The sequence below is a fragment of the Rhea pennata genome, chromosome 1 (genome assembly GCF_028389875.1).
Source record: "Rhea pennata isolate bPtePen1 chromosome 1, bPtePen1.pri, whole genome shotgun sequence".
In the NCBI taxonomy this organism is placed as follows: Eukaryota; Metazoa; Chordata; class Aves; order Rheiformes; family Rheidae; genus Rhea; species Rhea pennata.
This window is the reverse complement of record NC_084663.1, coordinates 79,775,424-79,798,200: the sequence shown is the minus strand read 5'-3', so window position 1 is coordinate 79,798,200 and position 22,777 is coordinate 79,775,424. Positions and strand designations below refer to the sequence as shown.

The 22,777-nt window shown below is 37.6% G+C and overlaps 1 protein-coding gene across 26 annotated transcripts in view; it reads left to right on the top strand.

Moving 5' to 3' along the window:
* Window positions 1-22,777, top strand: part of LOC134149675 (potassium voltage-gated channel subfamily KQT member 1-like) — a 263,379-nt gene that overhangs the window by 65,832 nt on the left and 174,770 nt on the right. For all 26 annotated transcript variants that reach the window (XM_062592949.1, XM_062592924.1, XM_062592916.1 and 23 more), the window contains 3 exons: window positions 13,434-13,533; window positions 18,551-18,626; window positions 22,276-22,370. In XM_062592949.1, the coding sequence (XP_062448933.1) occupies window positions 13,434-13,533; window positions 18,551-18,626; window positions 22,276-22,370 (271 nt within the window). The remainder of the gene's footprint in view (window positions 1-13,433; window positions 13,534-18,550; window positions 18,627-22,275; window positions 22,371-22,777) is intronic.

The window sequence follows — 22,777 nt, the reverse complement described above, 5'->3', positions numbered from 1 at the left end:
ATACCCTCATGCTCAAATCAGAACAAGCTGTTTTCACTGCTAATTTTCGCTCCTTCCCTGCCAAACGCATTTACAACACAACACTTGATTCTCAGACTTGCCAAGATTCAACTGTTATTTCACAAGCTGTTAAGCATCTGCTCCAACATGCAGAGTAAGTACATTACCATGGGTAAGTAATCAGGTTGGACTGATCCACCCAGCCAATCCACAAGCTCAAAGGCACTAACAGGAGCAGGTCCTACTCCCAGCTGTACTCATCTGCCCTGTGCTGATTATCATGTTATGCTCTCTTGAGCCCATTCAAATAGCTATTAGTCTGATGAAATTAGTCTGACAAAAAGCCATGAATTGTTTCCGCCAGATCAGTGCCTTGAATTGGCTTACTGAGCCTGGGGGGTATATGGTGAGGTCCAGGAGACAGTGGGAAGGGGAAACAAGATGGGATAAAGCTGTTCTTCTCTATGGTAATTAAATGTTATTTTGACTCGACTAAATAATTTAAATTTGCCTTCAGAACAATTGTTTTTGGCCAGTATCCATTTTTAATTTTACTGTTTCTTCAGCTCTGAGTAAGCCCTTCTGTGCCCAAAACTTCATCTGCTTCTTCCAGCTGAATCAGTTAATCACAGTAAAAACTTATCTGTTCCCTATCTTGTTCTTTATCAGTTATGGCATTTTCAAAGTGATTATGATTAGGTGGTCACTCTGGAGGGTTTTATGGTGTGCTAGAATTTTTTTTTTTTTTTTTTTTTTTTAGTAACCCAATCTAGAAATTCACATTTAGACACAAAAAAGCTTTTGCAGCAAACCTGTCAGGTTAGATTCTGAGTATTTTCTTGGATCATGGATGCTGTTTGCTTATCTCAAAAGTTTTATGAAGACTTAAGCTAGTTTACCTCTGAGCTGTTGCAGACCTCCTCTTCCTCCTTCGTCTGTCCCCAGCCACCTATTGTTGTCATCTAACTTGCACAAGTGATTTTACTCAGTGGTCTAATCCAAAGGGAAATGCTTTCCCCCCCCCTTCAAAGTTAGTTTCCAGATGGATCAGCAATGGAATCTGGTTGTGAGTACAGCTGTGAGGTCCTAGGTACAAGCAAGCAGTGGGAAGAGCTGACTGCAGAGGAAGTAAGATTGCATCTTCTCAGGAATGGCATGTTCTTATCTTGAGCTAAGCCAGTCACAAAATACCTGTCTGAATGTTGGCTTATATCTTTAAAACCTACTAAAGGCCTGCTCAAAAATCCCTTGAAGTTACAGCAGCAAGGCTACTTTAATGTATTCCATGGCATTTAATTGTGTTTGGTTATGTTCCTGTGTTGTGTTATTTACCAAGCAACTATGATACCTGCTTACAAATTGGTTCCTACTGTGTGGCTAGGTCAAATGCTGTTATTCACTGCAGTAAAAGCTGTTGCAATTTTAATTCTGTTGCAGACATTTCTTTAACCTTGGTTTGCTTATTGATCATTAATCTAACCAGCTATTTTTTTTTAAGCTACAGAGGAGTTACTGTAAATGTAAATGCATTAACAACAAAGTTAGTGCTTTTATTAGGAATTCAAAGACAGGGAAAGGAGATAGCCAAGGAGTACATAGTCCAGAATAAACATCTCCTAGTGTGAATCAAAATACCATAGATACCAGAATAATTCATATGAAATTTATGGCCTTGAAAGGTGGTGAAGAGGAACCTACTTGTTTGACACTTCTAACATTGCTCTAAGGTGACACTAGGGTATTCCTAATGATTTCAAGATTTCATACTGTGATTACTGTGGAATTTGTTTTAAATCAGAACTGAAAATGAGTCCTAATGAATTCAGGACTGTAATGTTGAGTAAAAGAAATAATCCTAAACACTCTGAGGACCATTAACTTTGAAGTTTGCCTAGAAACGACAGAATATTCTAGGCCATGTGTCCAGGTTTTACACCATGGGTTTTTTTTTTTTTTCCATAGTGTGACGACTTTTATTTGGAAACATTAGGAAGTTCAGAATTAGCAAGTGCTGCATATTCAATCTTGTATGGAATATTACATAATGCATACTCAATCTTGTAGGGAAAACATCTCAGTTTAGTTGCAATTTCAGTTTTTCAATGGCAAAAATTAGTGCACAGCCTACATTAAATAACCAGCTCCAGGGTTCTCAGGCTATCCGTAAGGCCTTTGTTAACAAATCATGAAAAGGGGAAATAGTGGTATTTCTTCCCTTTACTTACTGGGCTCTTTTGTCTGCTGCATCAGGACAGTCTCACTATATTCTCTCTACAAGTTGTAACCATCTTTTAAACGCTTTTCTACAAGGTTGTTTGTTTTGCTGTATTCTCAGGTGTTTGTGAGGGATTTGGCCGTTCTCCATAAAGAATCTCAGTATTTAGCACCTTGGATGAAATCCTGAGGTTATAAAGAAGTAGGGCTCCTGCTGAAATCAATTGCTAGTTTCTTTACATATGGATGCTCCTTACATAGTACATCAATGTAGCTGCTGGGTTTTCCAGAATAAGATAATCAAGGTAATAGGTTCTACTCTGCAAACCCGGGATTGTTGTATACAATTTTCATGAACACATCTGATTTTGTTCCTGAAGGCAAATATCTACACCTTAGTGCAATCATATTATTTTTACAGTAATCTGTAGAAACTGGCTGCTTTCAGATATATCTCATTTTCTTCATTTAAAAAAATGAATTTCATGCCCTTCATTTAAAAATACTGCATTTGAGTGTATTCTTCTTTGAAAGGGTTTATTTCACTGCTGCTCATTTTATATGACTCTATTAGTTATTAATGCATAAATACAGTTTAGAAGGTACTGGTCTTGGAAGAACTTTCCAGGAGAGCAATATATCAAATCAGTTCTGAAGTCTCTTGACCTCAGGATAGAATTACAGGTTTATAATTTACTCAACACTTACATGACCTGGAGAACCATGGATTGCCAAGTCAGTCAAAACTAAATTACTCTTGATCTTAAATTAGTCATTTTCATGCCATTAAAACTATAGCTAAGTCACTGTTGAGATTACTTTGAGTTTATAAATCAGGTTTGTGTTTTTTCCGTGTTATATTCACAACCTAAAAGTGTAAAAAATGTTTATTTTATTATTAGAAAAGTTACCGGACAGCTGAGCTTAATTCATGAATGTATATCATTTATGTTTACATATTAAAAATAATATATAAAAATATAAATAATATATAAAAGTAATGTATGGATGTGTCTCCAAAATACTAATTTTTTGTGTGTGAATATAATGAATAGATAAAACACAGATAAAGTAAGTTATAGATGATAAGGTAGGGCGGTAAGAATCTTGTAGGATCATGACAGCTGCCTATTATTACTTGAAAGATTTAGTAATCCTTACTAAAGTACAGGATTAGCTTTATCTAGGCTCGGCAGCTGAGGCATGATGTTATTGACAACATTGATAATATTTGTCCCAGTCTGCAGACATTAAAAATAGTGAGGCTAAATAATTGAGGAACATTCCCCAAACACCCCATTTAATAACATAATTATATTCAAATTTTACAAACCTTAATTTTGATCATAGCTTTATCCATGTCTGCAGACCATGTAGTTTAGTGAGATAACTCATGCTCAGAGAGTTACTTTCATGTGGGTTTATAGAATCAAATCCTTCATTAATTCTGATCAGATAATAACCTGTGTAGGTATTTCTCATCAGTCATTTTGGAAAGTAAGCTAGTTCCTCTTTCTCCAGGAACTTCCATTTAAGAGAGATTTTTGAAAGTTTAAGTGAGGTGAGTAGGTGAGTAAAGACTTTCAGGGGTTAATGCTATGGCTGCAAGAAACAGAAAACTGCAGTTCTAAACTGTGACCTGAGACATTTGAAAAATAATATTCAAAGATGCTATATTTTTAAAAACTCCCTGTGTATTTTCAATAACCTCAGTAATGCAAAAAAGTCTTCAACAGATGCCATAGTCTGTAATAGCAGTGTCACTGGGATGCTTTGTATAGGAACAAAATCTGCTGGTTTTGTTTTGCATACACATAACATCTTATCTTGCTGTTTTCTGAAAACCTTCATCACAGGCTGTCACGAAGTTTTTGCAAGGTCTTTAAGCTAGAAGAGAGCATTTCTGTGTAATAAGCTCAATGTTTCAATGGATTTTTTTTAGACCATCTGATTTCTTGGCATAGCATAGACAGAAATTGCATGCAGAAGCACTCTGATGAGCCAGGAATACAGTCCTCAAAAGAATACTAAAGTCTTAATTTAAATAATCTGTGTCCCAGACAATTTACCATCTAATTTAGGTTACTCCAGCAGATAGTAGTTAGCTGATAGAATCTGTTCTTGGGGATACCTATTGACTTCATCACAGCTCTGCTGCTAACTGTTTTGTTTTACATTGTAGCTTCTGAGTCAAATATTGGGAAAAAAAATGTTCAGTGTGAAATAAAATGAGCATTATTTTAAGTTTTATCACAAAAAGGGGGTTCCTGTTGGGTTAAATGATTTATTTGACTCAAAAAGAAACCGCTTGTTCCCATATTCGTACAACTGTAGCAGAGGACTGAATTTTTGAAGTAACTAGAAGAGGCGGAGGCATCCTTCTGTTATTTGATAGAAATTTTCCACATAGTGAGATGTTCAGATTCAACTATTCCGTCTGTTTGAAGGGCTCTGAGCTTGTTGTTCCCCAGAAACACGCCTCCACCACCACGTCGCACAACATTCTGGTTTCGGAGGCCAAGTCAGTGTCCCACTTATGCTATTCCACGCTGAATGTACATAGAGACAGGAACTTAACCAGTCTTCTTTCCTTGGTCAGGTGAATGTCTTAACCACTAGGCTGGAGAGCTGCTTATACTCTGTGTAAGCACTGTAAATGTTTAGCTATTCTATAGAGAGAAGGGAAGGGAGGAGTGCCAGAGTTTCAAGTGCCGTGGCTTCCTGTAAGTGAGAAACAAGTAGGATAAAGACAAAAGACTTCTTTAAGGAAGTGAGTTGAACAAATCCTGGGTGGATGAATATTTTATCTGTTGGTTTGTTACATAAAAATGATCTTTCCAGTTTTGTGAAAATTTTCCAGCTATATTCCAGTTCCATACATGACGGAATTTCCAGTGACTCTGTGCTCACAATATTTCTTTATAAAACTGATGATGTACTAAAATATTTAATTCAAGTCTAATAAATGCCCTGGACAAACTATTGCTCTCTCTATCATGAATATTTTTTACAATGCAAATATATAGGAACCAACAACAGATGTAGCATAGACACATTCTAACACTGCCTTATAGATATGAATGAATACTGGCTTTGAAGAACCATTTTCTCATTTTCCATTAATTTTTGAGGATACTCAAAAATCGTTCTTAATTCTGTCCTTAGCTCTCTGCTCAGTTTGTAGAAATTAAGAGGCTTAAGGAGAATATGTTGTAGGCATGTACACAGTCAGTTTTGGTATCTAGGAATGGAGTGGAATATATTATAAGATGGATCAAATTTAACATTTCATCTGATGTGCTGAGGAGGCAAGGATTCTACTAATAATTTAGAAAGAATTGTTTAAAGGACTTTGTGCTTGAAACTCTTTTCATATATTTCACCAAAAATATCCATATAAAAAGAAAAATAAAAGGTATTTATGAACTCTTTGCCCAGTCCTGTTTGCCTAATAGTATAGTAGTATCAGGTCAAGTTGGTAATCACTTGTGACATTATACAATCAAGGGAAATTATCAGCTATCACTTGAACTCAGCTGGTTAACAAAGTTGTTAACCAAATCATTCTACTGCGAACAATTTCAAAGTTGTTTAGGGGAGATTGTCTTTACTTCCCCTATAGCTAATCATGATGCTTAAAAATTATATTATGTCCTGTGTGCCTTACAAACAGAAATATTGAAGCGATATTGGTGCTTCATATTTCAGCAGAATGGTAACAAGAGAGGTGAATTGTCATTGTGTTTAATCCAGACTACGTAAACTATGTTCAAAAATGTTCCTGTCAGATTCCCATTTTGTCGACCTCTGTTTTGTGTCAAATGGGAGTATCTTTGATTCACTGAGTGTTGTGTAAATGTTTGTTGATTTCTGTCTGTTCTGGGTTACACTTCTGCCCTGAGGTTTGCTTTGAGTTTCAAGTTTGGGAAAACTGAAATTGTCAAAGAAAACTCAGCTTGAATTAGTGTTTCAAGTGTTTTTGCCTCAAATTCATGTTAAACCGCAGATTTTGCATGATTTCTTTTTGCATAATTTCCAAGCAAAAAGATAAGTTGTTTCAGGATTCTTTGGAATGAGGCCAAAGTTTACAGGTTTATGAACTGTTAGAATACTTAGCCTGTAATTCATTATCAGATCAGTTCAGTGTTGTGAGGACTTGCTGGAGGCTGGGAGGACACTGGAAAACTTCCATGTATTAGTGGTATATTGAAACAAAATAAGCATGCTCTTACTTCAGCTTGAAATGGATAGACAGTCATAACATATTTCTTACTTTTGAGTGTTAAAAATACTTGCCTTGAGTATTTGACCATTGAAGCTTCATCTCTAGAGCAAGTTCCTCCAGATCCAGAATAAAGCCAACCACTGAAGCACAAGACTCAGCTAATTTGAGGTGACAACTACATGCCTGTTCTTTGCATAAAACAAAATTTCTTTTTGAATGGGAGTCTTGATAGAACCTTCCTCTGTTTTAACTTCATTCTTAAACAGAACTTCCAAGAGAAGTTCTCAGAGTGTTGTCAGAGAACAGTCAGTAGAAGAATGTCAAATAAAATTAAGATCCAGTTCTTTTTGTCTAAACATATTTCTGTATCTAAAATCTTATAACTGGCCTCCAGCATTGCTGACATAATTGATTGCAAGTATTAGGTGTTGTAATTACAGCAATTTAGGTGATTAGCCATCTAAATGAGTACATAATTATTTAGAAACACTTTTGATTGCAGTACCAGTATCCTAAAAGATCAATGAATTTTTTTGAGACTTTGAAGCACTAATACCAACAGCTGTTACTCTGATAATTAAGTGATTTCATATGAATATATATTAAATACTACATAGACATCTTTTGCTTCTATGAGATCTTAATTAGCTAATAAATTTCAGTGACCATAGAGCTGATAACTTCCAAGGGAAAAAGTTGCTTTAAAACAGAGCTTTTCCATGAAAAAAATTTGAGGATTTTCTGGGATTCATTTGATTTAATAGCAGAAGAAGTTAAAACAATAATTCATTTGATTGCAGGTACAGTGCAGAACATTGTTATTAGTTGAAAACTGCTAAAGTCCATACCAATATTTGAACTGGATACACCCAGCGTATCTATTCTGTTGTTTCATAGGATTCATAGTTTGGATGTACCATTCTTCATATCCTGTGAACCAGATTACACCTCCTGTGAGGCATATGATCTCTACTTTGCCTCGGCCACATGGTGCATTGTAGAGGATATGCTTTCAAGCTAGGATCCCAGCCACATATCTTTCTCATGTATTAGGATGGAAACACAGATAAGAAAATCAGAACTCCCCATAGAATGAAAACACAGATTTCCCCTCTCAGCTAGCTGGAAAAAAAATCATATTAAATCACAAGAAATTAGTATATGGACACTTTTTTTCTGTTCATTCACTGATAAAGCTAAAGGTCTGCAAGAAAAAAAAACACAGATAGCATCTTTCTCTCATGATAGAATAAAGATGCACAATCTTTTAATGGAAGGTAGCTTCTTAATGGGCAAGTGAAATCTCTTAAAATAAGGGGCTAAATAAAATGTCTTCTGGCTTCAGTGATAATTTTGCACAAGACACCTGCAACTTTGAGTGATAAACTATTGGTAGACACTGTATATTTTCAGTAGTAGGAAAATGATATCTGTACATTTCTTATGCTCTTCTATGAAACAATATGGAAAAATGATAAGCATCTGTAGACACTCAGTTTCCTGTGCTATTCTGAGTATGATCACTGTTGTCTGCAAAATAATTTATTGACACTAAAATTTAAACACAGGAATATCATGATTTTTGTTTGTTTCTTAAATGCCAGTTCCTCTCATGGTAAATAAATGTTCATTTTTAGCACAAGTGATGTTAGAAATGGATACCGGAATGGATGCAATATGCGACCTAATTTTCAAAAATCTTTTCTGCTGGTGTAAAGTGATTGTTGTATACCAAAACTCAGTATAAGCCATTATGAGACAACATGATGAATTTATTTTAAAATAGATAGCTTCAGTGATTCACACTACCAGAACCACATAAGCACAAGCACAAAAATGTGTGTGCCCGCATAGTATGTCAAGTCTGTGTAGATCCAAGATGCATGTGTCCAGGTGGGCTGTTCAGGATTTCTTGCAATTGCATGGAGGACAAAAGGACACTGGCTATTGAGTCTTCATCATGTCTTCTGGGTTCTTCTTGGATAACCAAGTACTGATGAACCTTTTGTATCTTTAGAAGCTGTCACTGATCTGGATCTTTTCTCTCTCCATCCTGTCCCACCTCTGTGAATTATTAGGATTTACTTCCCATCCTTTGTCTCCTAAGCAGGCTGTCTTAAGGCTCCAATTCTGTTCCGCATCTTCCTATTGCCACCTCTTAGTGGCCAGAGTCTCTTCTTCAGTCTAGGTGGAAGCTGTCCCTTCCTGTACACTGTCCTTTTGTTCCTGGTTTGGGTACCCTACCAAGCTGCATGTAAATGTGCTGTAGTGTGGATGATCCAGGAGCCATCAACACCTGCGAGCCTTTTTTTGCTGTTTTCCCTTCTGATGTTTCCACACACGGACCTCCCCATTCATTCTCCATTTACAGAATCACCGAAGCACAGAATGGTTGAAGTTGGAAGGGACCTCTGGAAGTCATGTAGTCCAACCACCCTGCTCAAGCAGGGTCACTTGAGCATGTTGGACAGGATCGCATCTAGGTAGGTTTTGAATATCTCCAGAGTAGGAGACTCCATAATCTCTTTGGGCAATCTAGTCTGGTTCTCTGTTACTCTCACAGTAAAGATGTTTTCCTCATAGTCAGATGAAACTTTCTGTGATTCAGTTTGTGCCTGTTGCCTCTTGTCCTATTGCATGACACTACTTGGGGGAGTATGGCTCCATCCCCTTGACACACTCCCTTAAGGTATCTGTAGACATTGATGAGATCCCTCTCAGTCTTCTCTTCTCCAGGCTAAACAGACCCAGCTCTCACAGCCTTTCTTTGTAAGAGAGATGCACCAATCCTTTGATTATCTTTGTAGCCCTACGCTGGATTCTCTGCAGTAGTTCCACGTCTCTGTTGTATTGGGGAGCCCAGAACTGGACACAGTACTTGAGATGAGGCCTCCCCAGGGCTGAGAAGACGGGCAGGATCACCTCCCTCGACCTGCTGGCAACACTCTTCCTAATGCACCCAAGGAATTGGCCTTCCTGGCCACAAGGGCACATTGCTGGCTCATATTCAACTTGTCATCCACCAGCACTCCCAGGTCTTTCTCTGCAGTGCTGCTTTCCAGCAGGTCAGCCACCAGCCTGTACTGGTGCCTAGGGTTATTTTTCCCTAGGTGCAGGACCCAGCACTTGCCCTCGTTGAACATGAGGTTCCTCTCTGCACAGTTCTCCAGGCTGTGCAGGTCTCTCTGAATGGCAGGTCAGCTGTATCAGCCGCTCCTCCCACCTTGGTATCATCAGCAAACGTGCTGAGAAGGCACTCTGTCCCTTCATCCCAGCCATTGATGAATAAATTGAACAGGACAGGACCCAGTACTGACCCCTTGGGAACTCCAATAGCTACAGGCCTCCAACAAGACTCTGCATCACTCTTGAGGGTAATCATAACCCTCTGAGCTCTGCCATTCAGTAAATTCTCAACACACCTTATTGTCCACTTGTCTAGCCTGGACTGCCTGAGCTTATCTAGGAGGATGTTTGGGAGACAGTGTCGAAAATCTTCCTGAAGTCAAGGTCAACAACATTCACTGCTTTCATTCTTGCCAGTCTAAGCATTTCCATTATGAATTGCTATAATTACAGATGCTGTGACTTTAATCACAGGCAAAATAATAGTTATAGAATATTTTTAGGCTTTCAGATGCTCCTTGTAGAGAGATTCCCTGGGAGTCTTCTCAGAGCTAGAAAAGGCTAAAACTGCTGCTACTCAGGTTGGAGAGAGAAGGCTAGAAGCTAAATTCTGGTAAATTTAAATGAAAAATAAGGTAATCCTTAATAGTATATAAAGATCTTTATATCAAGGCCAGATGTCTTTCTGGAAAGTTACTTTAGCCCTACACAAGTCTTCTTGGCTCAAGGCAAGGGCAGCTGTGTGAAATGCAATTCCCTGCACTACCGAGCAAGTCAGACTAATCTAGCAGTTTTGTTTGGTGTTGGCTGCTGTTGGCTGCTGTATTGCTAGGTAGACAAGGAGCTGCTTCCAATGCAGATTGCACAGGTGCTCAGGGGAGGGGGGGTTAGAGGTTTAGATGGTGAGGAGAAAGGAGATTAGTTTGGAAAAGAGGAATGGCACTTTATCCCAAGCCTGTAGATTGTTCTTCCTTTTTTATCATCACCTTAAAGGGAAAGACATAATATTTTTACTTTTTTCTGCTGAGTCACTCCATAAATTAAAAAAAAAAAACAAAAAAACAAAAAAAAAAAAAATCACCTGGGATCTCTAACTGCCTTAAAATCCTCAATGAAGTAAGCCTCCTGACACTTCTATGAGTTAGATTTTACACTCACTTTATAGACATACAAACTAGAGCATAGACAGGTTAAAGATCATCGAGAGACAAAGGACAGTTAAATTGATCAAGTCTAGAGTCCAGTAGTTGTGTTTCCTTAGCCCCTGCTGAAACCACTAAATCACAAGAGCTCCTAAGAGAAGATCATGCCAAAAGCCAGTGTTTTTTTGTTTTCTGAAACCACAAGAAGCATTTTACTCAGTTCCACAGGGTCTCTCCCCTGGTACTTGGTGCACATTAATTATTTATTTATTTTTAAAAAGAAATATGAAACCTTGGGCAGCCCGAAAGCTGTTGAAGTTTTAATTCTCTGAACTATTCCCTGATTTGACTGTTATTCAGTTTCTATTCAGGCAAGATAGGAGTTAAGATTAATGAGCCCAAACAAACTGGTATTTCAGAGACTCGGTCTTTGCCAGGCATCATGACAGAAAATCATTGAGGCATAAATACAGCACTCAGTCATTGGTGTATATTAACAACACCACATTGTTCCTGTAAATGCTGAATACAGTGAAAAGGAAAATGAACTCTTAAACTGCATGAATTTGGATCATAACATTTTTTAAGTGAATAAACCAGAACCTGAGGAATAAGTGTCATTCTAGTTCCTACTGCACTGCTGTGAACCCTGTTCAGAGTTCAGAAGGGAAACTTCTCTGCTAGGAAATATCTGGGCTTGATGGGCTTGATCTCACTTTCTGATGCCTTTTACTAACAGGGCTTTCAATGCTGTTTGTATTTTTTTAAGTTTTCTTTTTAATAGAGGAAAGGCCAAGTCTTACAGAAACAAAACAGTACCTTTGTCTAATAGGAACAATGACTATTTTAATAGGTGGGGCAAAAATGTGTCATTATTTGCAAGGATTTGTCAGCCTTCCAAGAAGTTAGTAGTGGCAAAAGTCTATTTTCTAATCAAATGAGAATTGGCTTGGGGACAAGAGCATTCCACCTATATGGAGACCAGAGGTAGTCATGGTACAGCGGCAATGCAAGATGTTATTGTGGCAATTTCTAGAAGCAGTTTGCTCAGCTCAAGGAGAAGGAAAAAAAAAACCCAGTGTTTCTGTTTTCACACTGAAAAGATATCCCTATGACATCATCTTGTTTGTTCTGACACTGCAGGAAGAATGGAAGAACAAAATGACAGAAAAGAGACCAGGAACTTTTGTTTTGCTGCCAACAAACCATAGAGGAAAGATGTAACCAAAATATCAAATGGTTACTTTAGTTCTCAGAGACAGTTCAGTAGATGAATTGTTTTTCAAGGGCACTTGGGCTCCCAGACATAAGAAGAATGTTCTATAGTAAGCTTAATTACTCCTTTTAATTATGCATTTTAATTAGCAGGAGACTAACACAACTAACACAACAAAAGCTCTCTGCTTTTTTTTTTTTTTTTTTTTTTTTTTTTTTTTTTTTTTTTTTTTAATTCATGGACAACATCAAGTAAAGTATATACCCTGCACTGCTTCTTTTCCCACTGGTGTTTCTTCTGCCCATACATTCTCTTGCTGGTTGCTCCCTATAAATGATGTCTTAGCTCTTCCTCTTCCAGCAGTGTCTCTACTCTGAATTGTTCCCCTGCCCCTGTGCTGTCTTCTCTGCCCAAAGCCCTGGGAGCATTGCTGTAGGAAATCTGTTTTATTTCTCATTCACTTAGGGAAAGGGAAAGAAAAGCAGAGGCAGCTATGTCCTGAAATGAGTTCAAAGGTAATAATATACATGGTGATGGATGGTGATAGATGATGATGTCCATGATGTGATGATGTGATGTCCCCTGAACAGGGACTGTACCTACTCAGGAGGGAGATGCACAATTTGGAGTAGCCCTTCATGAACTGGGGCTGTCAACAGAGTCTGGTGAAGCCAAATGGGCTTCCAGATCACTCTGTTCAGAGAGAAGCCAATCCTAATTCATTTGTAGTTTTGTACTTTCTTTTAGGAAAGAAAAAGTTCAGATAAGGGTATACTTGTAACAGAGAAGAAGTAGGCTTAAGGTGGGATTGTGATTGGGAATAAAGGCAAAAATAAACTGGTCCTGACATTTTCTGCAATGTTCTCTCAGGTTCCAGTTCAGCTGGCATCTGATGAAATTTCTGTCACTTAAGTGATGGAAATTCTCCAGTAGTATGTGCTGTTCACAAGGCTTTGATGAAATGTTACAAGACTGCAAACATCTTCTGCTGAATTTATGTTGTACTCTGCTGTTTTCGGCTTGGAGTAGAATCTGAAATTGAACTAATTGCCTGATATTTCCAGGATTTTTCACCTTAGATTCAAGCTGCAACCTTCTCTTCACTCGAGCTATTTAATAGGCTCCAGGCATTTTGTCTGGTTCTGCGTAGCTGAAGGCAATGTTAATTTATTATCATTTATTGGTAGGAAGATTTTCTTCTTTAATGTTTGGACATTTTAACTTCCTTGGCATTTAAAACCTATTAAATAAGTTCCTTTTCTATGATTCTTGTGTTGCTGATGTTCTCTCCCCATCAATAAAAGATCCACATACTGCATGTGGACAGATTGCTGTGCCTGTCTGCAATAAACGGCAGAACTCATTTTCTATTTTTAAGTCCTTTATGGTTTCTGTTTTCCCACTGTCCTTCTCCTCCATCAATTTATTGGTGCATAAAGTGGGATATTTGCATATTTTACCTAAATTTGAATATAGGAGGTATTAATCTCAGCTAAATTTTGCCCTTCAGTAACAGTGAGTAGCTGCAGCTTAATGAAAAATCTCCCCTCTGAAAATAGTGAGACTGTGCTGCACACATCTGGAGACAACAAGCACCCTGTGATGTCAAGGTATCATGTTTTGTGTTGGTTTCTGGTCATGCTTTCAATTCAAATATTATCTAAGACTTGCTTTATATTTTAGCTAATAAAACATCAGCCTATTAGAGGTAATTGTACATGAGAAAAATTAAAGGTAGGTTGAGAATCAAAGTTCCTTCCCAGAAACAGAGCCTGAAAGTGAATATGCTTAGTGAAATGTGGTGGGAAAATAAAAGGGAGAGAGGGCTGACATTTTCAAATAATTCCTTTATTTTTCAGTTGCCATCACTGACCTAGTCAGTGTTTGTGCTGGCTTAAAAAAGTAATGTCAAGTGAACAGCTCCAGAATAGATGATACTGTATGTTACTCTTGGCAGGAGTTACAGCATTATCCAATGACCAGTATTAAAATATAGTTAATATGTCTTTATATGTGTTTTCCTGCTAAGCAGTCAAAGTGTTACAAATGAATGAATCTCAACAGTAATCCTAGCATTGTAAATGCATATCTTTGAACCAGTTTTGTAAATTGGGACAGAGAGCTTAACATACCTTACTGAAGTGGCTTTTCTTTTCCACAGTTCGTGATCAATGTAGTTACATTACACTAAATAACTCTTCTAATTCATGACACCTGAATAAATGGCAGGAAAATCAGCCTGGAATGAATGTTGCCCTATCTGCAGCTGTACTGCAGCCCATGCCATGTAAAGTCCTTCCCTGGGTCTCTGCAGTGAAGTGAATTCTAATGCTTCTGGATTGAAAGGCGCATTGGACCAATAACAGACTTCTTTGTAGACTCTTTGGTGCTATGCTTTGTAATGATCTGGAATAACTATAACTTTGCCTGGATTTAGGGTCCATTTACATATCTATTTTTCTCTTAAAATATTCTCTGGTTGTTCTGAAGAACATTGAGCTGAAAGTTAACTCCGTAAAAGAAAGGAAGAATAAGAGCAAGAGCCACAAGAACACCAGTGGGTTTGAGCTGGCTGATGCAAGCTTTTAACAAACAGGGTGGTATATAAAAATAAAAGAAAGAAAAAATCCCTGTGGATAGTTTCCAAAGTTGCTTTGGATTTGATCATCTCTCTTTACTCCACTGGTTGAAAATATTTGGCTTTCTTTAGTTGAAAAAAAAATCTTAAATATGTCCAAGTTTTTTTTAAAGCTGAATGTAGTGACTTTTCATAGTGCTCTCCATGCCACAAGCAGAAGACCAAAGCCAGGGCTCTAGCTGCCTCCACTCCAGCCAGGCTGTGCAGTCACATGGGCATGCTCAAAACTTGCAAAGGGGAAAGGTGAGTCAGCCAGCAAAAGGGCCCCTTTTTCCCTCACCCTCCAGTATAGCTTCTGCAGCATTACTTAACATCAAATTAGGGTGGGGACTGCTTGTAAAATATACATCCCAGGCCATCCACCCAGCCTTTTTTCCCCTGCCCTACCATGGTGATGTAACAGCCCAGAAGTCCATAAGCCAAATCAGGAAAGACTTGTTTGTATTTAAGAGTAGCCTTGACTGTTCTTAAAACTGAGCATCCTGCTGAGCAATCAGTTAACAGTGAGGCAGGGAACACATGCTTTTTTTGCAAACTGATCCAAGATTTTGATTCTGCTTGGAGAACTAGCTTGAGATGATGTCAGTATCATTTATGGCTCCAAGTACATGTTATTTCAGTAGACGTTTCTTAGTATCTATTATAGTTACAGATGTTACAAGCATCCATTATTATTTTTTTTATGTGTTCATAACTTTCCAAAACCCTGATCACTTCTGCTGAAATTTCATTTTGTTCTCCTTTGCGGTTTTTAGGGAAAGCTTCAAAAAAACCTTAGCTGTTATTTAGATTAAAAGGCAAGGGAATTACATGATTGCCAATTGATAGAACTCTTTTGGACAAAATACATAATAGTGATAACACTCCTTAGCACAGGCTCCATCCTTAACGAGGGTGAGCAATTCTGCTTAGTTTTGTGAGTAAAACTGCTTAAGCAATTTAAAGTCATCTCTTAGTGTGCTGCCATATGTGTGCCACTGCCCTCCGCTGCATAGAGGCCCGAGCGCTCAGAGGCTTTTGTGGTGGCCAGGTGCTGGGCACCCACCCACCCATGCTCCTGCTTAGATCAAGTGCTAAGGTCCTGTGTAAGTAGTTAAATATTCACCTTTGGGGGCATCAGGCACCACAACACCTGTGAAGATCTGGCCCTTGCTGTCTGCTGCCAGTTGAGAATGCCATGGGGTATGAAGATGTGGTGACCACCACAAAACCCCCTGGATTGACCCAGATTATTGTTTTGTGGCTTACTTATCCCCAAATATCTAGGAGAGTTACTGCAAGCAGTATTGTGTTTCCATCGAACATTGCTAAAGCCTGATCTCAAGCATCACTGGCCTTTTGGTCTCTTTAGATATTTACTTGTGGCATAACAGCCTGACAACCTCAAGACTGAAATTATTTTGTATAATCCAAGGATAAATATAGGGATAACTGTAACTTAGCTAGTAAAAGATGTGATTATCTATTCCAGACTTAAGTGCTAGAAACCTATGAAAATCACCTAAAAACTCTATAATTTTTACAGTCACAGTAAGCTACACTTCTGCATCCCCATGTTGAAAGGATAACTCTTCTCAGTACAGAGAATAGGGAGTTTAACTCATCTGCTAGTTATTCTCTGTCTTCTGGAGACACTCTACCCCTGGGATTTATTGAGGCAATTAAGATAACATATCTACATATCTCAGTCTATTGATTTGCACCTTTTCATGCTGCTTTTTTTCCACTAAAGTCAGGATTTATGTATTTATGCCTTTCAGTTTAATAGCAGTGAGCAATAAATGTGAACAGTAACTTACCCTTTTTCAGAATTAGCTTGCAATAAAATTAGTGTGAATTTTGCCAGCTGGAAGAGAATCAGGCCAATACTGAGTGCTTTTGAATTATAGTCCAGTGATTTGTTTTCTATATTTCACAAGCACACAGTTTTGTTCCTAGAAATGAGGTCGGTTCAACGGTGTGTCAGCTTCCTCATGGATTGGGATGCTTAAACTTGACAACACATTAAAGAAAGTGATGTAGGGAGCAGATTTCCACTGAAGCAGGGGAATTAGGAGTAAAAGACTGCCTTGGTTTGTTCTGTCTGTGACTTTTGTTGGCTTATCTATTTGATGTGAACACAACACATGAACTATTTCATATGGATTACCCTGGAAAAAACTTGTAAGGGCATATAAAAAGTTTCAAGTCACTCAAAGCTAGAGGATAATTTCAAGCTCTATCTTTAATGATAGATGAAGCAAGTAGGACAAACCTTAAACCTTAAGCTGTGATTCTTCTCCAGTTATAAATAAATAAATAAAAATCTTTATATAAACTTCAGTGTACTGACAGACAAAGATTTCTCTATCAAATATATGCCATTTTAAGTAGAACGTTGTCTCCATTTTAGTCAGCAGCCATATGAACTCAGTTGGGGTCATGTGTGTCAAGCTGACTGCTTTTCTTTTGCTATAATGCAGGTCCCGTAGGCTAAACTACTGGTAGGCTGTCAGTGACACTTCTGAAATCCCTTTGATGGGCTTGCACAAATGCAAAGCTTGGTACTTAACAATGCTGGTGATTGTATTCAACAAGTTTTTGAATCCTGCTCACTCTGTGGCAACTCCTGGGTGTTTGTGTATCTGTGTATATATATACAGATATGTGCATGAACATACAAAACTGTGTGAAGTGTGAGGATTTATGTGGTTGAGACACATTTCACACATATTTTGTGCCTGTGTTTAATAATAAACTAGGATTGAAATAGAAATAGAAACAGCATTTTACTGAAAGCTAATTAAAAAAATCCTGTTCCTGTGACCGTGGTATCTCACCCAATCAGAAACACTAATTTTATCACAGAGAAATAAAAAAAAAAAAAAAGAAAAATGGTGCTAGTTCTTAAATACAGTCCCTGTTTGCTTAGCTTTTATTTACCTCACTTTGAAACAATGCACTAGAATCATTCCTCTTTTTAAAGCCTTTATCTCTAAGCTGTGATATCCAAGTAGGTGGCCTGGCCGCTGCTTTCTTTCCCCACTCAGATACACTGGGAAGAGGCGGCAGATTGTGTTTTCAGGAGACAACAGAAAATTGCTGGTGAGTTTTCCTAGGTTTATCATCACATGTCAAAGAACATAGACTTTCATAACATTTTTTTCTCCTTAAAAGGAAAATTTTGTTTTCCTTAGTTCACTCATTTTGAACAAATGAACAAGTCCATTGTGAAGGAGTCAATCCTTAAACAAAATACTTATTTCGGTAATTGCCACATTCTTTCTTCCTCTCTACCTTCCCCCAAAAAGATTTACCACAAAGAAGTGGGTGTGGTAATTAATCACCTGGTAGACTATTCCTCATTGCCAGTCAAGTGGCATAACTGGTGCTGTGCAAATACAGTATTATCTGTGGGAAATGATATTGATAAGTTAGTTTCAGTTAGAATATATTGCATTCCATGCTGAAGTACCTCTGCAGCCACAGATGCACACACGCAGATGTGCCAAACGGGTATGTTGTGTTAAGTTTATATTTTCTAAATGTGATACTTTAATTTTTCTTTCCTTCCCAGAGAATCAAAGAAGTTTTCAAAAGACTTAATTTCTGTGCAATGGAGCTCATGGGCAACCATTCAATAACAACAAAATAAGGAACCCAGTCATGGTTCTAAAAACATTTCACATTCTTCAAACTGATGCCAGCTGGATGCACTGACAATAATCCTGCCTAATCCCCTCCACACGTATTTTCGTACATCTGCTTCCACTGTCTTCATTATCAATTTACATAGAGCCACAAGAGGGTAAAGCAGCAAAACAAAATACACATGCATGTTTGATGCCACAATTTTGCACTGTAGACACACAACATATTTGTAGTTTTTGGTGCTCAGAGTTAACATCTTCCATTAATTTTTTTTCTTACTGTGTTTTTTTTTTCTTTTACTATTAGTGCATTGGTGTTTGTCTTTTTCCATTTCCATTGGTGTTTTCCTTTCTTGGCAGATTAACCAAAATGCATCAAACAGCTGTAAAAGTAATCAGGAGAATGCAGTATTTTGTAGCCAAAAGAAAATTTCAGGTAAGCAGCACCATTAACAATAAGTACAATTGTAAGCTTAAGTGTAAGTTGTTGAAAATGCTCTGGGTCCTTGAGCATATAATTGTAATAAGTCATGATTCTATTTAGACTCCAGGCTTCATATCTACCCTGTGTAATGTTTTTCATAGTGAGTGAAAAACCATTAGTACATAGGTATAGCATGATACATAAATATTCTGAACTTGTAGAGTCAGCAGTTATTTTTCACTTCTCTTTTACTTTTCTTTTTTTCCTTTTTTTAACTATACTGACCAATATACAGTCATCTTGCCCATCTACTAGAAGAAAAGAAGAAAATATTCTGTTGGAGTATCTGCTAAAATACTGTTACTGTCTACACTGATTTTCTAACAGCCAATTAGAAAATATTCTACTGATTTTTTTGCTCTGCATGGCTTATATATCAAGACCTTACTGATCAGCAGTATGCTGTGTAAAGTTGCTTTCACATTTGTGGTCTGTATTTCCATGCTGGTTTCCCATCTTGAGACTTCATAGTGAGACCTTGTTTTCAGAAACTGTGAAGCATCTGCTCTCTGGAAATATGCTGTCTTTATGAAGTCTTAAGTCAAATTTCTCAATCACAATGCAAAGTGCCCAAAGTATATCTGCTACACTGGAAAAAATGAATTTTGCCTACCTAATAAAGGCCCACTGTGATAAAAAAAGTTTTTTTGTAATGTGATTGTGATATGAGCATTGTCATCACCTATGTGCTGGAGGTGTCATGGAAATGAACAATTAACTCTAGGCCTGATTTTTGAAACACCTGTTATTTCATGTGAAAGGGTCATGCTTTTTCATCTAAGCAAGTTAATCAGTTCTCATTGTACTTTTGAAGAGGTTTAAAAAGATAAATCAAGAACCCAAATTTCAAGCAAGTTTGGCTTGAACTGAGTACTGAACTGCAAGGGATAGAAGTCTGAAATAATCTTGCAGTGCTCAGACAACGGAATTAGGGCTGACAATATAGAAGAGACATTTCCTAAGCTCATGCAAACATGTATCTTCAGATGACCTTATTTTATGAGAGAAGAGTAGGAGAATTTGGTTTGTTAACTCAGCAAATGGCAGACTAACAGAATTAAAAGACTTCTATCTGTGTCAGAGGGGTAAATATGAATAAATAAATAAATAAATAAAAGACACTACGGCTGAAAAAAAACAGCATATGAATGAGTTGGGATTAAATTCAGAAGATTTCTAAACATCAGAGAACTGATATTCTGAAGCAGTTATCCAAAAGCAGTAATGCCAGACTTTAAACACTGAACTTAAACAGTTTATGGAAAGAATTCTGTAAGCTGGTGTTCATAATGAAATTCAAAGCCAGGACGTTATTCTGAATTTTGCCTTAGGAACACTGAATACTCTGGATATAGAATACTGAGCCTGTGCAACCAAGGATTTTGAATGTATTTAAGGGAAAAGAATTGGGCAGGCTGAGAATTAAATGAGTTCATCAAGTTCTGCATTCACCAAACCTCCCTGGAAGTCCATTACATCCCTCTCTGAGTTGTATTGTGCATCCTAGTATTTCTCAGTAAAAGACAGGACAAGAGATTGTATTAAGTTCAGACACACTTGTGGAAATTGTGCCAAAGTCTGGCAGGGCACAAGTTATTCACATAGAATGGTTTATGTGAAAGGGGGAGAAAAAACCGCAAAGTGTTGGAAGTGTATTTTTGCTATGCATTAGAGACTACAGTGTACAGTACTTTGCAACAGAAGGATTCAGGGTGGATGGTTTGGTAGAAGGGGTAACAGACAGTGACTTTTTTAAAAGGAGAAAGGAAATTTTACTGGGAATGATTAGAATTAATTATGCACATAGTAGCCCATGAGGGAGAGGGGAGGGAGATGGGGAAAAATCCCTAGCACATCTAGGCTCTGTGCCATGCATCATGTTTAAATAGGCAGTGTCCAAAGGAAAGGAGAGAGGATTTAGCCAAAACACTCTCAAAGCACCCCTGCTAGTCAATCTAAAGAGTGATACTGGCACTGTTTCTTTGGGTGATGACAATAGGCTGCTTTTCTGGCCAGAAATAGTGATGTGTCAGCATCTGCAAGTGAAGCTGGGGAAGGCAAAAAAAAAAAAAAAAAAAAAAAAAAAAGGCAATGAACTGAAAGCTGAAACCTTCCTCCCGCTGAAGTATCTCTTCTGACAAATATACACAAATGCGCACACGATATCAAAACCATGAACTCTGCAGAAAGTATAATGCAGGTATGTTCTAATGGCTAAGCGCAAGGAAGGCATTTTTTCGTGAAGAGTTTTGCTTCTTCATTCATTTCACCGGATTTGTTTCCATTCCAGTCCCATGCTTTAATTTGAAATTTCTAGGATCCTGTGGCTGCCTTCCAAACATGACTCCAGCACATACTGTAGGTGTTCAATGCATGTGTACAGCAGTGCATGCTAATGGCTCTGGCTGAAGCCGTGACAGAGTGGAAACAGACAACAAGATGACTAGTGAGCTGTTTTCAGTAATTTCCAATTACTAGATTTGCAATTTACCTTTCTTTTTTTCTTCTTCTTTTTCTTTTTTTCTTGAGTTGGAGCCAAGAAAGAGGCATCTTACTCCACATTTCACGTATGGGTTGGTACGGTTCTGAAAAAGCTGGTGTTTTCAAAAGGATCTCATTTATATTTCCCCTCACCCCTAGTTATTTTTATTTTATATTATTTTGTCATGGTAGACTTTTTATAATCACATCATTTTATGCAAATTCTCCAGACTTGTTTTTAAATTCTTCCTTAGTCATTACAGCAAGAAAGTGGTGTTTGGCATCTGGAGTTTGGCATCTGGATTCCCATTAGAATGATAATAAAGCCAAGTAAACGACAGATTTTTAGCTCCTTTCCATTTTTTTTATCTTTTATTTTTATTAATTTGAATTGTACCTTTTTTCTGACCTAGTAGGTATCATTAAAAGCAAAACACTCCGAACAAAATCTACGTGCAGCTGTGTACAAAGCAGCTGTCCTGTCAGTGTTTTAAGCAATAATATTCCTGTCACCATTTTATGAGAGAAGAGTAGGAGAATTTGGTTTGTTAACTCATCAAATGGCAGACTAACAGAATTAAAAGACTTCTATCTGTGCCAGAGGGGTAAATATGAATAAATAAATAAAAGACACTACGGCTGAAAAAAAAAACAGTATATGAATGAATTGGGACACCAGACATCTTTAGTCTTTGGAGTCATTTCTTTCTAGACCCAAGTGTTATGATTTGGGACTATCTCTGTGGTTCTGTACTCTGATATTATGATTAGCACATGGTTTTGGAATGAGCTGAGAGCAATCACACATGGCAATCTTAGATAAATTATGTATCTTGGTTTTATGTGTTTTAAATAGACTGTGAAAGTCTAATATTTTACTCAGTTTGAAGTAACACGAAGACAGGACTGTAACTAACATAATAGGGATCACTTGGCTCCATCTCCATGATAAATATGCACTCCTACAATGCCTATATATTTTTATTCATTGCAAAGACCATTGCAAAATGGCAACCAAATGACCTCTGAAACATAAAAATAGAATGCAAGTCTGTCTGAAATAAATAATCAAGTTTAAACTAAACTTACCTTTCAGTGTCTTGTATGACTTCTTTCATAGCACTCTCGGAAACCATATGATGTTCATGATGTGATTGAACAGTACTCACAAGGACACCTCAAAATGATGGTTTGGATAAAAGGAGTTCAAAGAAGGTAGGCCCTGTCTACCTTCTGAAATACTTGATTTCTCTGGTGCCAGCTGGCTTTAGGAGAGATGTGTGAATAGCAATTGTCCGAAGCTGCAAGCACCACAAGGAGCACAATATCTAGAGGATTTAACTTAGAGTTATTTTTAACACTTTTTATGACTGAGGCTACAATTATTGTTTATCCTCCTCCATTCTTCCTCTAAGTGAAATTAGAAGAAATTAAGGTATATTTTGTGAAGTTTATAGTATGCAGTGAGCTTGTCTGCCTTATTCTTAGAAAAAAAAAAAACCCAAACTTTTCCAATAGTTATTTTCCTTTCTGTCCCATCTCTGTGGTTCTGCACAGCTGAGAGAAATCTGTTTCACTTGTACTCCCCTCGCTATCTGGAGTTTTTCCTCTCCCACGTTTTT